The 14,729-nt window shown below is 34.0% G+C and overlaps 1 protein-coding gene across 3 annotated transcripts in view; it reads left to right on the forward strand.

Annotated features, from left to right (window-relative positions):
- The first annotated feature begins 584 nt into the window (after positions 1-584).
- The window catches only part of LOC106720004 (inositol-trisphosphate 3-kinase B), a 38,865-nt gene continuing 24,720 nt past the window's right edge, over positions 585-14,729 (forward strand). For 2 of the 3 annotated variants that reach the window (XM_014514524.2, XM_014514525.2), the window contains exon 1: positions 7,331-8,145. In XM_014514524.2, coding sequence (XP_014370010.2) covers positions 7,639-8,145 — 507 coding nt within the window. In that variant the 5' untranslated portion in view covers positions 7,331-7,638. Of the gene's footprint in view, positions 1,258-7,330; positions 8,146-14,729 lie in introns of those variants that run through there. The other variant, XM_014514526.2, reaches the window with a different exon arrangement.

Here is a 14,729-nt window from a genome sequence, read left to right on the forward strand (position 1 = left end):
CTTTAAAAGGTCTAAAGTATGCGATACAATTTTCTATGTACAATTTTGTTTTCACCATATTTAATTTAAAAACGTCTTAATTATTTCAATAGAAATAAATGAGCACACACATATGTTTTATGTTTTTTGAAAATTTATCCTCTACGCAAACAGAATCGTGGGCACTAGCGAGTGTTTATTTTAAAATTTATAACGTTGTTATGATAAACGAATTACCATTTATTCCAATGTAAATTACTATATTTCGTACTTGTATAATAACTTTACAATGTTTATGGTAAATTTCATATCACTTTTTCACTCCAATACAAAATCAACACATTTTATTGTATTTTATGATTCTGATACAAAATATAGAACAGTATAACCAAAAATTGCAATAAGAATATAAAAAAGGATTCATTGGTCCTAAAAATATTTAAATTTAATGTTTTAATACCCTTTCACTATCACAAAATACTATTAAGGTAATATATTATTAGCTTGATGTCCTCTTATTACGATCAGTAAAGGTTTTATTTACCATTTTATAGGATTTCCCTTTGTGTCTACATCGTAATTCCATATTGCACATAATAACTTCGCACTTATACTCACCCTCACCATTATCGTAAAGATCGTGACAGTGATATTGTGGACAATGTCAATGAAACCAACGGTATGACATATATAAAGCTCAATATTAAAATATCAATACGAAGGAGTGAAGTCGATAAAATTGCAAATTGATCGTTTGTGACAATCCTGATGTGAACATTGACAAGCGTGTAGTGCTGTGAGATGTGTAATTAATGCAGATGAGCATTTAGTGCGTCACAGATGCGGGCGACGAAGATGACGTCGTCGCATTGCAGGAGCGCGACGCCGCCACTGTCGCGGGCGTCGTCCACGGACCTGACGTCCTCGTGCCCCATGTCGCCAGATCTATCGCGACATCGGGCATTATCACCCGATTTGTCACTGGATTTTTCGAGATTAAGACCACTGTCACCGGATTTACTTGAGAGAACTCTATCTCCGGACTTCCCGAGGCGGTCCCGGTCTCCGGCTCGGCCGCGGTCTTTGATGGAGTCATTGCTGGTCGCCAAGATGGAGGCGCTCAGTACGGGGAAGCTGGTCCGGACCGACTCTCTAGACAGCTGCAGCAGCTTCGGGTCAATGTCGTCGTTGCCGAGTGATGTGTGTCGCTGTGACGACTGTCTGCTGGGCATCGTTGACTTCTACATGCCGAACCTGGCGGATAAATCCTTTAAAAAGGTATGTTTTTCACTCATACTGATAACAAACTTATGCGTATCATCTGTTAAAAGTTAAAGTTTCCGTGCATGTACACTTGTCATGAAATTACTCCATCCACATGTCACAATAAAAGTATGACTTATTTTAGATTTTAGACTGTTTTAAATGTAATAACTTTTTATATTATTGCGTAAAATTAATTGGTTATTAATTGCAACAAATAATATCAATAAATCTTATTTAAAGTTCGTTTCGAGACTGATAATGCCCTCTAGCGTAACTTTAAGAACTTCATTCGATCGTACCAAGTGACATACTTCGATCGCTTAACTTTTAAGAGTTGGCTAAAGTAACTAACAGATGGCGCTTTTTATTTATGTTAAGTAACTTTGTAACTTCAAGCTATAACTTGAACTCTATTTTTAATACCAAACCATACGATGTAAAAATAAATATCAAATATTTATGTATAAACTTTACCTGTCAATTAAGCAGATGGTTGACTAAGACTAAAATTATAGACTCAAAAAATAGCCACAAATATAAATTTAACATTGTTTTTAAGCATTTTAGATATGTGTTTGTGTAATTGCAGTAGCCCTTAATAACTATTGCTATCATTTTAGAATTTATATAATAAATGCCACAAATATTTATGCCGTTCAAACTGATTCCCATTCGCCAGCAGCAAAATGTAACAGTCATTGCGGTGACATTAATGAGGTACAATTTTAATGCAACCACCATTCCTGTATAATGAGGCAATTTCAATCGACACGGTCTATCGAATTGACGTATTTACACTGGTCCACGGTACCCGTATATACAAATCGAACTACCTGCTTCAGAAATCGCGAAAAGGAACTTTATGATTTTATCCTAGGGTTCGTAATGCTTTGTTAATGGGAATCGATTACAATCGGCACGTCTCGTTCTTAGTGACGTCACCGGACGCGAACTGAATGTAGAGATGTAGTCGTGCGTCAAACTTACGTCATAAAGTACCTTTCCCTTGTTTTTCTTTAATCACCTGTTTGTCCATTAAACCTATTTATTGAGAGTTTTTGGGTTTGTTAATCTATAAGAGTATTTTATACATCAATATTATGTCCATTGCCACTTACTTTCTTCAGGCTACCTAAGTTAAGTAACTTGTTTTTTTTCTTGTACATTAATTTATGAGGCGACCTTGTATTGAATCTCTGACTATTACAATTCTACCTTTATCTTACTAATATTATACTTAAAGTTTAGATGGGTGGATGGATGGATGGATGGATGTTCGTTAGATGGTATCGCCAGGATTACTCTACGGATATTGATGTAATTTGGCTCAGATGTAGAACATAGTCTGTTAAAACACATAGGCTACTTTTTAAGTTTTTTTTTAATGCCGCGCTAGCTGATTCGCGTGCGACAGCTAGTTATTATATAACACTAGCTCTATTACACCACCTACATATTATGTATAAATGTGTAACTAAATTAATACATAATATTCCGGACTATATAAGGTCAGAAGCGTAAGTTTCTTTACATTTCAGAATGTTATTGTGAATTCATTTAATTGCATCGGCGATATGATGAATTATGAATTAAATTGATAAGATCTGATGTTAAGCTATTTAACATAATTTGGGTGACCATGCGATTTAAAAATTAAGATACATTTTTGCACTTATTACCAACTAGCTTTCGCTGTAGCTGTCGATGGGATTAATTAAAAAAAAAAATTAGTATCCTATGTTTTCTTCCAAACTATGTTCTACATCTATCTTAAATTTCATCGGGATCCGTTGAGCCGTTCTGGAGAGATACCATATTACAAACATAACCATTAGTAAGAAAGTTAAATTACATAGAAATACTTGAGAAAATGCTCTAGTGTATATTCACCTAATAATAAATGATATAGCCATGGCGGCTACGTGCAGGTCGACGCAACGTGGGCCGGCCTGCCGCAAGATGGACCGATGATCTAGTCAAGGTTGCGGGAGTATCCAGGATGCGGGTTGCATTGGACCGATCATAGTCGCGATCTTTGGGGCAGGCCTATGCCCAGTAGTGGGCGTAACGAGGCTGAATGGAATAAACGATATTGTCAACCTGTGAAATGTGTAAATGTAATTCCTCATATACATCGAATTCGATTGTATCTGAGTAACGAAAAATCTTTTCCGATAGTAACCGATATTGTGGTCTATCGCATAAAACAGCGTTGAAATGCCAATAAAATTACGATCCATAAGAGATTCAATGACACTTAATTAACTATAATAACTATTAACCTTAATTTGTAACTTGCTTCTCGTTAATGACATTGATTTCGACGCCTTATAATTTAGTAATATTACAGATACTGTTTTTAAGTTCGCTATAATTTTTATAACTTCAATAATAATACGTTTTATTTCACCAAAAGTTTAAACATTATTATAAGCAGGTATTTACATGTCAACTATGTAACTTAAAATTCCGCTATAGGACGGCGGTATTCAGTAATACATAGGCGTTTATGAAACCGAAATTATTATGATTAACAGTGGGTTTCTAAGAGCAAAATCTGTGTTTAAAATATCGTCATTATCTTTGACAAAACAGAGAAAACAATATATATTAAACATGTATTTTGATCTCAGAAACCCACGGTTAGAGAAAAACTTATGATAGTCTTAAAACACATATAAAGTATCAATTGTTGTATACATGACATTACAGAATAACATTAAACATTTTGCATTAAACTGATTTTATATAATACCTCCTTCTTTTTGAAATCGGTAAAAAAGTATACCACTTTGTAGTATAATTGACTCATATTGGAACGAAGTTCCTTATCGCGCGTTGTGAAAGGGGGCTAGACGGAAAATTTTTTTACGAAAAGTTGTCACGACACTTTTTGCTATAGTAAGTATGTTAACGACGAATGAGCGCTACTTCACCATGGCAACGACGTGACAATATATAACGAAAATTCATAGAAATAAAATGTACTTCTTGTGAAGACTTAAGTTTTTTATTCATTGAATAAACATTGGTTCCTTCACTAATTAATCGAAAGGAACTTTGTTCCATCCGGGTGTCCCTTGACACCTCTCAAGTTTTTTTAATTATATTATGGCCTTGTCATTTTCTGTGATATTTCTGATGAAATAAAAATCTCAAATGATACGCTCAAACATGTTGAACCTATTAATTATTTTGAAATTCTAACCTGAAAAAATGAAACCACAATCCTTTCATCTTATTACACTGTTCGGTTTTACGGATTTCCTCGATTGTAACAGTGTCAAAATGAATCTTCCTAGAATATTACATTCATCTTAAGGCCGGCTACGCATCTGCAGTTCCATTGATGTTGCAGATGTCCATTGGCGTCGATGATTCAGCCGCTCGTTTCTCCCTTTCTCTTATAAAAAAAATACAGACGGCTCTTACGAACAAGGGCCAATGTGCAAATTGACAACTTTTCAGTAGAGGCTCTGAAAGTTTGAACCATATAGGAAAAGAGCCATATAGGCCCTTTTACTTCAGTAAAAAAAATACAAAGTTATACCAGTAAATGTGTATTTTATTTAGAGTTGTTAACTAAACTAAGAGGTAGCTTTTAACATAAAAAATCATCAATTTGTTACTTTGGCCCTTATACGTAGGAACCATCCATATCATCTCTTAGATTGTCTGAAATTGCTGCTTGAGCTCTTGATAGTCAAAACGATGACTTTGAACAAATTGTAGGTTTTTTTATCGATAAATTATAGATCATCTGTACATTGTAATTAAATACCAAATTTGCATATCATATTTTAAGGATAAAAAAGTGTAGTAGGCGAATACAAAAAAAAAAAAAAAAACACGGCACAGCATTCCCGACCCAAGGCCGAGTAACTACAATACTTGTAGTACAATCAGGTTTGTGCGTCAATCGAAGTATACAATTAGTATACAATCGCTAAAAATGTTAACCGATGACAAAAAAGTATCTTATCTTATTAGTACGCAGTTTTTTATAACTAGTATCAATTGTATTAAGTTATTCTACATTTTTATCTATGTAGTAAAGTTTAAATGAAAATTAAATCGATTGGTCCTATGTATAAGGGCCAAAGTAACAAATGTATGATTTTTACTCTTTTATGTTAAAAGCTACCTCTTAGTCTAGTAATCAACATGTATTAAACAAAATACACGAAGTAAAATGGCCTATGCGGCCCTTTTTTGTTATGCGGTTGAAACTTTGAGAGTCTCCCCTGAAAAGTTTTCGATTTGCACATCCTTGTTCGTAGGAGCCATCGAAATACTAATTGTACCCAGCCGTTGCAAGCGGGCCACTTATTGGGCCATTCGTACGCAAGGCAATGTATTTTATCAAAACCCAGCGACTTTTGTCCCTATGTGACTTTTCGAATGTGATAAAGGTAAAATACGTGTCGCCGACATTGTGTTCTTTTTTATATTATAAAACGACCAAACGGCCATTCGAATTCGCCGAAATAGCGAAGTGATCGCGCCCATGTACGTCTTCAATTGCAAATACGTTGCCTACCTTTAATCAAGTTTATTACCGTTTCATCAAAGACAGTCGCTTGCTATCAGTTGCGATCAACTGACTGTGGCGAAAGAACGAAATGTCAGCGAGGACGTGTGCTTGTGTACGAAGCTCTATGAAATCGAATTGCGAAGTCGCTTAGCGGCTAAATGTCTTTCGAGAATCTTAGTTTCCTTGAGTATGAAGGGCCTAATTAATACCATTAATTTAAATACAAATTTAGAGAAAGCTTCTTATATTCCTTACATTCAAACTTGGAATCCTGGAACCCAAGAACCAAAATCCAAGTACGTCTAAAGTACATACGTGTCAACTATCCACGTATATTTATGACACTAAGAAAATGACTTTGTATTACTTTCCTATTTAGTATATAATCGATTTATCTCTGCCTGTATACTGAAACTTGACTCTAACCCGTTGCCCATAACAACCTGTTTAACATTTTTATTATGTGGATATTACAAATATTGTTTAACACCTCTAACGTTTGATATGTTACATAATTTATATAGTACAGTTACTGTTTAGTAAATATAATCGAATTTATACAGTAGGCGCAATATAGCTTTGTTACAAATTTACTATATTTTATAAAGCTTTTTACAAATAAATCTTTACCATAAAGGTTACGTTTAAATAAAATGGTTCGAAAACAATTCTTAAAAAAAACGTCATCAAAATATTTAATCATATTTATTTTCTAAATAAAAATATATTTAATTATATTTAAAAAAAAATATGGAAATTTTAACTTATTATATTTCGATGTTTTCTTCAGAAAATTAAATTTATCTTGTCCTCTGACAATATTTACAAAGAAATTATCGTGATTCTTGAGCTAAATGCATCTCCGTGAATTTAATCAACAAATTATTACAATAAGAAACGCGACATTTACGTCAAATGCTCGCGACTATATTTAGATGGACCTTTATGAACTTAGATAAGCAAACATCGTGAAGATTATACATAAAAAGTTATTAGCTTAGTAGTAAACAAGTAAGCCATAATCGTATGCACGTACGGTGCGACCTTTATAAATTTACTAATATTATAAATGCGTAAGTTTAGATGATTGGATGGATGGATTGCTGTTTGTTTGTCTGAAGGTATCTCTGGACCGGCTTTTGGCACATATGTAGAACATAGTGTGGAAGAACTAAAGGCTACTAATTAAGTTTTTTGTTTAAATCCGCGCGGACGGAGTCGCGGGCGACAGCGGGTTGATCATAAAATATTCTTCATTTGAAATTTAAGGTACAATAATAATGTAGCAAAAAAATGATGTAATTTTAATTATATCAACTACCACAAATGTGTGTAAAAAAATAACTTAAATTTAAATTATTAACTTCTTTTCTTGAAAATTTCAAAGAAAAGATTATGTTAAATTAGAAAATTGTTGTTAACTAATCAAAAACAATATAACATGTACCGCTCGGTGAGCACGCTCCAACATAACGAAGATAACAGGGAGAGCCTTATCGCACACGACGTCATCAGACATACGCTGCAATAAAACGTAACCAATTAGTTTCGTACTTGAACGATGAAACCTCGTTTGCCGAGTATAACAGAAAAATTGGCAGTTTCAAAGCAAACGCGCGCTATCAACGCGTTGCTTGAGTTATTTTAGTGCGCGTACAACCTACGAAAAGAACAGGCAGCATACGATCGCTGCCAGCTGCCAGTGTTGGAGGAACGCGCGAGCATTGCGCGCGCGTCGCATCGCCCAACCGATCGGACGCGGAGCGAATCTGGACAAATCGGTGACCAGTTCTAAAATGTCGTTAACTCTTCTACCGAAGACCGGCGGAAGACTATTTTGTGTTCTGTGATTAAACAAAATGCCAGAGTGCCCCGAACCGTTCCCCTTCTCTATACCCATCATAAGGTATACGATGGATCCCGAGGACAGATCTCCGAGTGGCGAAAGGCAGCAGCCTTTGACGAAAAAGATGTCCCTACTGACACCTGTCAAGATCGAAACGCCCGACAGCGGTAGACGGCTATCCGAACCTACCAGGTATTACATACCTCCGCAGTGCAATAACAAACTATCTCCAAGAAGTGCTAGAAAAAGAGACTCAAAAAGAAACTCCAAGTCTGATTTGACAGCGGATTTGCAGTACAAAGAGACGTTCGGACCTAAACCCTGTAATTGTGAAGACTGCAGGTCATCCAGTCCTCTGCCGCCAGGGTATGGACCGCCGACTATGTCGCCAGGGTACGATCAGATGAAGAATTCCTTATCAGAAGTGCCGTGGAATGAGGATTTTACTGAAGCGTCCAGTGATGACCTTAGTTCGGAGTGGGATTCGGACGTACCGGAGCCGGTATCTCCACCACCTAAGGTAAAAATAACTGATACTCATAATACAAACGGTTCATTAAATTTAATATGTAAACAATACACGCAGGATCATTTGGACATTCTCTTTGTTGATATTATGATATTAATGTAACAATAACTGACTTCGTCGATACAAATATTGTATTACAAAAATATTTTTATATCCGCGCCGGTATGTGCGCATTGGAAACCTGAAAGCGTAAAAACGAGTAAAAAACTGGATATCTATAGAGTGGCACGACACAACAGAATTTGTAATTAACTTACTCAATTGAATTGCAAATTGAAACGAAGTTTTTCGAAAACATATATTCTGACCCTGTTACAGTACTGAAAAGAAAATGTAACAGTTTTTTTTTTTTAATATAACTTTTTTGTGACATGTTTTGAAATTAATTATTATATTAATAATTCAGTTCATTGTAGTTTGAATTGTTCAACAATTAATAAAATGGAATTAATAGTCAATAAAAAATACTAAATTGCTTATTTAAAAAAAAAAAAAACTAACTGTCGCCCGCGACTCTGTCCGCGTCGCATTAAAAAAAACTTCATAAGTAGCATATGTGTTCTTCTTACTATGTTCTACAACCATGCCAAATTTCATCAAAATCCGTTGAGCAGTTCTGGAGATACTCTCAAACAAACATCCATCCATCCATTCATACATCTAAACTATTAGTAAGATAATTGGATTTATATTTTATATCTAGTCACTCTATTGATTTATTTATTTTACTAACCTATTCAATTTACGTATGTTGTAACCAGCTCCTAAGTTCCAACTTAAAAAAAAGAATTAGAACAAAAACTAAATAGCAATGACCTCTCATAAGGTGGAGGCAAAAATAATTGACGTCAAAGTCAAGAATTTGCTTGTTACGGTACGAACCATTATCATTTCATCTGATCTCTTGCTCTTCTGTATCTTTCTTTAACCGTAAGTTTTAGATGTATATATAGTTAAAATTAATCATTAAAACAATGTTACTTTTTAATATTATTAATGAAAAAACTACAACTCACACTAAGCCTTCAAGTTAAAGACTATATTAGACTATTGCTAAATAAACCACTGAGGTTACATCTCTGTGGTTACAAATACATATGACTACTGAATTAACTAGGCTATCTAGATAACAATGTTATCTTTTAAAGCAAATAGACAAAGATGATGTAATTTCAGTATCTCTTAGTATTATCACAGTTTTAATTTTTATACCGAGCAAAGAAAAATGCTTACAAAACTATGTTAGGGAACATACCCATACTACGTGACCTATTTTTTAAGATTTTTCGACCCCTCCCTCCCCTCGGTGACCATTCGTAGTATACGCCAAGACCCCCCCCTCCCCTTTAGTTTTCACGTAGTAATTCATAATTATGATTTTTAATCATTTCACAGGCAAAAATTGAAAAAAAAAAAGTAATTTGACTCATACTCGTCTTTATTGCAGTCTTATGCAATAAAGACGAGACTTCCAAAACACATAAAACTTCTTGTAGCCTCCTGGATAGAATCCGCAGAGGTCGCACGCGAGACAGATTGTCCACTGCACCACCATGCACCAACTGTGAGTTTACAAAGCGCTAAACACCGCGCTATATTCGAATATAGGCCGAAAAAATACGAGATTTCTCTCATTAAAATCGACTACGTGACAAAAAGCTGAACCACCCCCCCTCCCGTGACTGACCGTAGTATTTTAAAGACTCCGCCCCCCCCCCCCCCCCCTAAACGGGTCACGTAGTATGGGTACGTTCCCTTATCAGTGTGGCCAAGAGAGTAATAGTTTACCAATAGTCTGTTTACTCTTCTCTTAATAGCCATGTCATAATTGGATGGAAAAACTAACTGGCAACTTATACCAAAGAGGTAATAAATCTAAGTATCTCAACGCGTCCAATGCCACCAATGTCAGCCAAACTGACAGCTCCAACTTGTTAAAAACTACGAAACGTATAAAAATACGACCTAAAAATAGTAATTTACTTTAAATCAAGTAAATCGTAGGTTTTTTTATGCGTCAATGCGCAAACATGACTCAGTTTTATAATAGTTATGGATTAGGATAATGTTGTGGTCAAACTTGAGTAAAGGAATCGGCTAAATTATGTTACAGTGTATCGATGTAATTTGATCCTTTTTGCCAGTGAGATGATAATAATTGTTAAAAGTTTTCCATTTTTCAGTAACTATAAATATGACACATGATATTTTTAATATAACCAAGCAGAAGAATTACATGTAAACTTTACATCCTAAATGTAACCTAAGGTCTGCGGTTCCTTTTATTTAAGAGTTGGTAGTACATTGAGCTATTCTTATAGTCCCCTCTTCAACTTTCCTTTGTTCTCGACATTTCGTCTAAGACTTGATAATTTCACCTTTCAATAATTATAGACCTATAAATTTTCCTACCAGCATAAAATAATAAGAATTAACTTTAATTATTGTTGTTTAACAATCGAATAATTCAACTTTTTAATAATAAGGTGAAGGTTATTTCGCACCAGCGTGTTATAACAATATGTACAAAAAATATTTCTTGGCTTTGTTATAGCTGTTGATTAACAAATGTCGTTGGTAAACTTTACACAAGCGATTATAATTATCAAAAGCCAGGTCTCTACAGGTAGTCCAAATGTTAATTATAAAAACCGGTTGCGTGCTTTAACCTTGACGACGAATAAACTGAATAATATAAAAAATAAAACAGTTTAATAATGGTAAAGCTTGCGTAAGTATTTTATAGGTCATGTGGTTTTAAAGGTTTAAGTGCTACAATTAGGGATTTACAACAGGATAAATGTTTCTTTTTAAATTGAAGTAATAAGTTTTGTGGTTTTCCAAGTGCTAATATTTCTTTATAATTTTTATATAGTCTCGGAATCATTCGTTCAGCTATATTTAGTTGTAGTTTCAGAGTCTTCCACTAAAGGTTTATCGATTATGATGCAGATTTATATTTTGATACAATATAATAATTATAAAACATTCGTCAATCTTCGATTCGTCTTAAATGTGCAATGAAATATACCAACATTTTACTTGAAGGTCATGAGTATTTCTTGATTTTTTATTTATATTTTTATTAAACATGTTTTGTTCGTCGATGATCTGACTTTTATATCCAACTTTTTACTTTTATAGTCATCTGCTTTATATTTTGAGCTCGTGTTCTCTGCATTACATTTGTCAACCATTAGTATTTGACCAACTATTCTATAGCTCTGGTTTTGTTCTTGCTTAAACCTTAATTAATAATACTATCAGCACTTCCTCTTTAGTTGTCTAGTCACTAGTGAATCAAGATAGTCGGATATTGTCGTGTACCGTTTCGATGCGTATTGTAGTTAGCACAGATACTTTCACTACGAATGGGTGTCAGTGTTGTACACATAAATTTACTGTTAGTTGACTATACTATGTCCATAATTTAATATCCGGGAACAGGATAAAATCTTATATATAAAATTCTCGTGTCACGGGGTTCGAACTTGAAATCCTCCGAAACGGCTTGACCGATGTGAGCATATTCAGTAGGTCTGAGAATCGGCCAACATCTATTTTTCATACCCCCCCCCCCCCATTTAGTTCTTTTTTTTAACTGCGCGTGGACGGAGTCGCGGGTGACAGCTAGTTACTATTATATAAAAGAGTTATTCATGTCGTGATCGAAACGAAATTCACGAAACAACTTCATTTTGCGTGCGTGTTACTGCGTAACATTAACAAAAAGTATATACATAAAATCGATCAATTATCAATTAGGTTCTAAAATCGAGTAGCTTAAATGTAATAAGCGGCTAATTGTAATAGTATTTGTCTGTTATTGACCAATACTACCACTGTCGAAATATTTGTATAAAAGTAGTCGTTATATTATGTATATATAAAATATATAAAAAACAGAAACAACAATTGTTTTTATATAAGTATTTCGGTTTGTCGTTTAAATTTTTGTTCTGGTTCCTATAAAAGCGAATTTAATGGTATCTCTAGTTACAAGATTTGTTGTTCCAATTGCCCCCTTTCCTTTCACGCATGGCGCATATTGTCACATTGTCTCTATCACTTTATTGTCAATGAGCTAATTTCATTAACAGATCTTAGATATTCCTCTTGTCGGGTCGTTGGTATGCAACAAGACATCAACCGTTACACAATTATTAGAGTGAAATCACATTGTTAGAGTTTGAGGTTAGTTATGCTTTAGTGTAAAATTGAAAATTTTCAAAACTTCAACATGAAAACCATTGTAATGTTAAAAATGTTAGAGATTTTAGGTAGTAATAGATTGATCATTTAATTAATAGGAAGGAATAAAGAGAAACAAACCTTTGGAATTTGACCTTCTACAACTAATACGACTGTTATAATGACGATGTATTATTGTTAATTACGTAAATCTGTTTTACGTAATATTAGATGTTGATGGTATTTAGATGTATTTTGTTTTTATACCTACATTATTAATTTCCGTCATGTCCATTGTTGGGCTGTAGTAAATTCCCACGTATATTAACTTCTATCTTAATGTAATTACTTAATTAAGATACACCTCTTGTTACAGCATGCATCTTGTATTTATAATAATACTAGTTTTTACCCGCGACTCCGTCCGCGCGGAATAAAAAAATGCACACAAGATAAAAAGTTCATATGCCCATCTCCTAGTTCTAAGCTACCTCCCCATCAATTTTCAGCTAAATCCGTTCTACCGATCTTGAGTTATAAATAGTGTAACTAACACGACTTTCTTTTATATATATTGATAGATAAAAATTATTTTGCTTTATCTTAATAATGTTATAAATGCGAATGTCTGGATGGATGGATGTTTATTTCTAGGTATGTCCCGAACGTCTGCTTGGATCTCGGTGAAATTTAATATAGATCTAGAACCATAGTCTGGAAGAATACATAGGCTACTAATTAGGCTTTTTTTTCTATTCCGTGCGCACGGAGTCTTGAGCGACAGCTAGTTCTTTAAAAGTCCGATTTAAGATACTTTAAAGACATTTTAATTTTAATTATTAGATGAAAGGGAATAAATAGAATGAAAACTTTAAGTTTATGAAAAAAGTTTTAATGTATCTTATTTTGATGTTAACGATAAAAACGATGTACGTTTCAATTTTAAAATTAAAGAACGAAAAGAATGCGCCTGAAGCAAAAAAACGGTGGTTTTCAAAATTAACATTTAAACGTAGGACGAGTCATGTAATTTGATGAGTTTACTCATGTGAAGTTAATTATGTAAACACTTGTGATTGCATACTTGAATGCATAATGACTTTTAAGTTATTGTGTATTGCATTATTGCTTAACTGTAACTCTGAACATAATAAAATCTTATTGTACCTGTCGAACGCGGATAACCGAGAATCTCGCTTATAGAGATGTCACTCTTACCCGAGTTTCTTGCTTATGGAGGTCGTTCGTCTGGGCCTGGCAATAACTCTCGCTGTTAGCGGTTTCTAATTTATCCAGGTTCGACTTAATATAGTTACAATAAAAGAGCAATAAATTCCGCGGTAAATCACGGTCCTTACCATTTGAATAAGTAATACTAAGGAAGCAACATAAAATTTCCTGAATAAAATTCTAGCTTAAATTAAGTTAGTATTTAATGAGTATTAAAATATTTAATTAGTTATTTACTTCATTTTTTAAAATGAAAGTGATAAAGGGTAATTTCCCATCTCTTGCAAAAAGTAAAAAAGGCAACTCCGAATCTGTGATCCACATATTTGATCTAGGCCCAACTCTATACTCCTATCCTTTACCACATTTTAACGGTATAAATTATACACTTCTAAAAAGAAGTACATACTACCTTACTAATATTATAAATACGAATGTTTAGATGGATGGATGGATGGATGTTTCTTTGAAGGTATCTCCGGAACGACTCAACGGATTTTGATGAAATTTGACACAGATGTAGAACATAGTCTGTAAGAACACTTATGCTACTTAATAAGATTTTTTTAATGCCGCGCGGACAGAGTCGCGGGCAACAGCTAGTAGTACTTAAATATTTTAAGTACTTGATCATATAATTTGGTTGTATTAATTCAGTAATAAATTATAAAGAAAAAACATCGAGCTACCTGTTTTCGGCTTTCACTTGTTATAATCCAATCCGACATCGGTTGTGTAAAAGATTTATCGTTTCATTGTGCATCGTATCCGACAATGTCTCGTGTCCCAACACTATTGTGTGGTTTGGGAATATTGTTAAGTTTTAATTTATAATTTCATACAGCATTCCTTGACTTCTTGATAAATATAACTTGTCTTGAATGACTACTACTTACGTAGTACTTATTTTATATCATGCACTCTTTGACGTTTAGGCAGATCTTACTAATATTATAAATACGAATGTTTAGATGGATGGATGTTTGTTTGAAGGTATCTCCGGAACGGCTCAACGGATCTTGATGAAATTTGGCACAGATGTAGGACATAGTCTGGTAAAACACATAGGCTCCTAATCAAGTTTTTTTTAATCCGCACGGAGTCGTTAGAGACAGCTAGTAAATAATATCCTTGTAACTTTTATGAAATTAGAG

This window comes from Papilio machaon, chromosome 14, assembly GCF_912999745.1.
Source record: "Papilio machaon chromosome 14, ilPapMach1.1, whole genome shotgun sequence".
NCBI classification, from domain to species: domain Eukaryota; kingdom Metazoa; phylum Arthropoda; class Insecta; order Lepidoptera; family Papilionidae; genus Papilio; species Papilio machaon.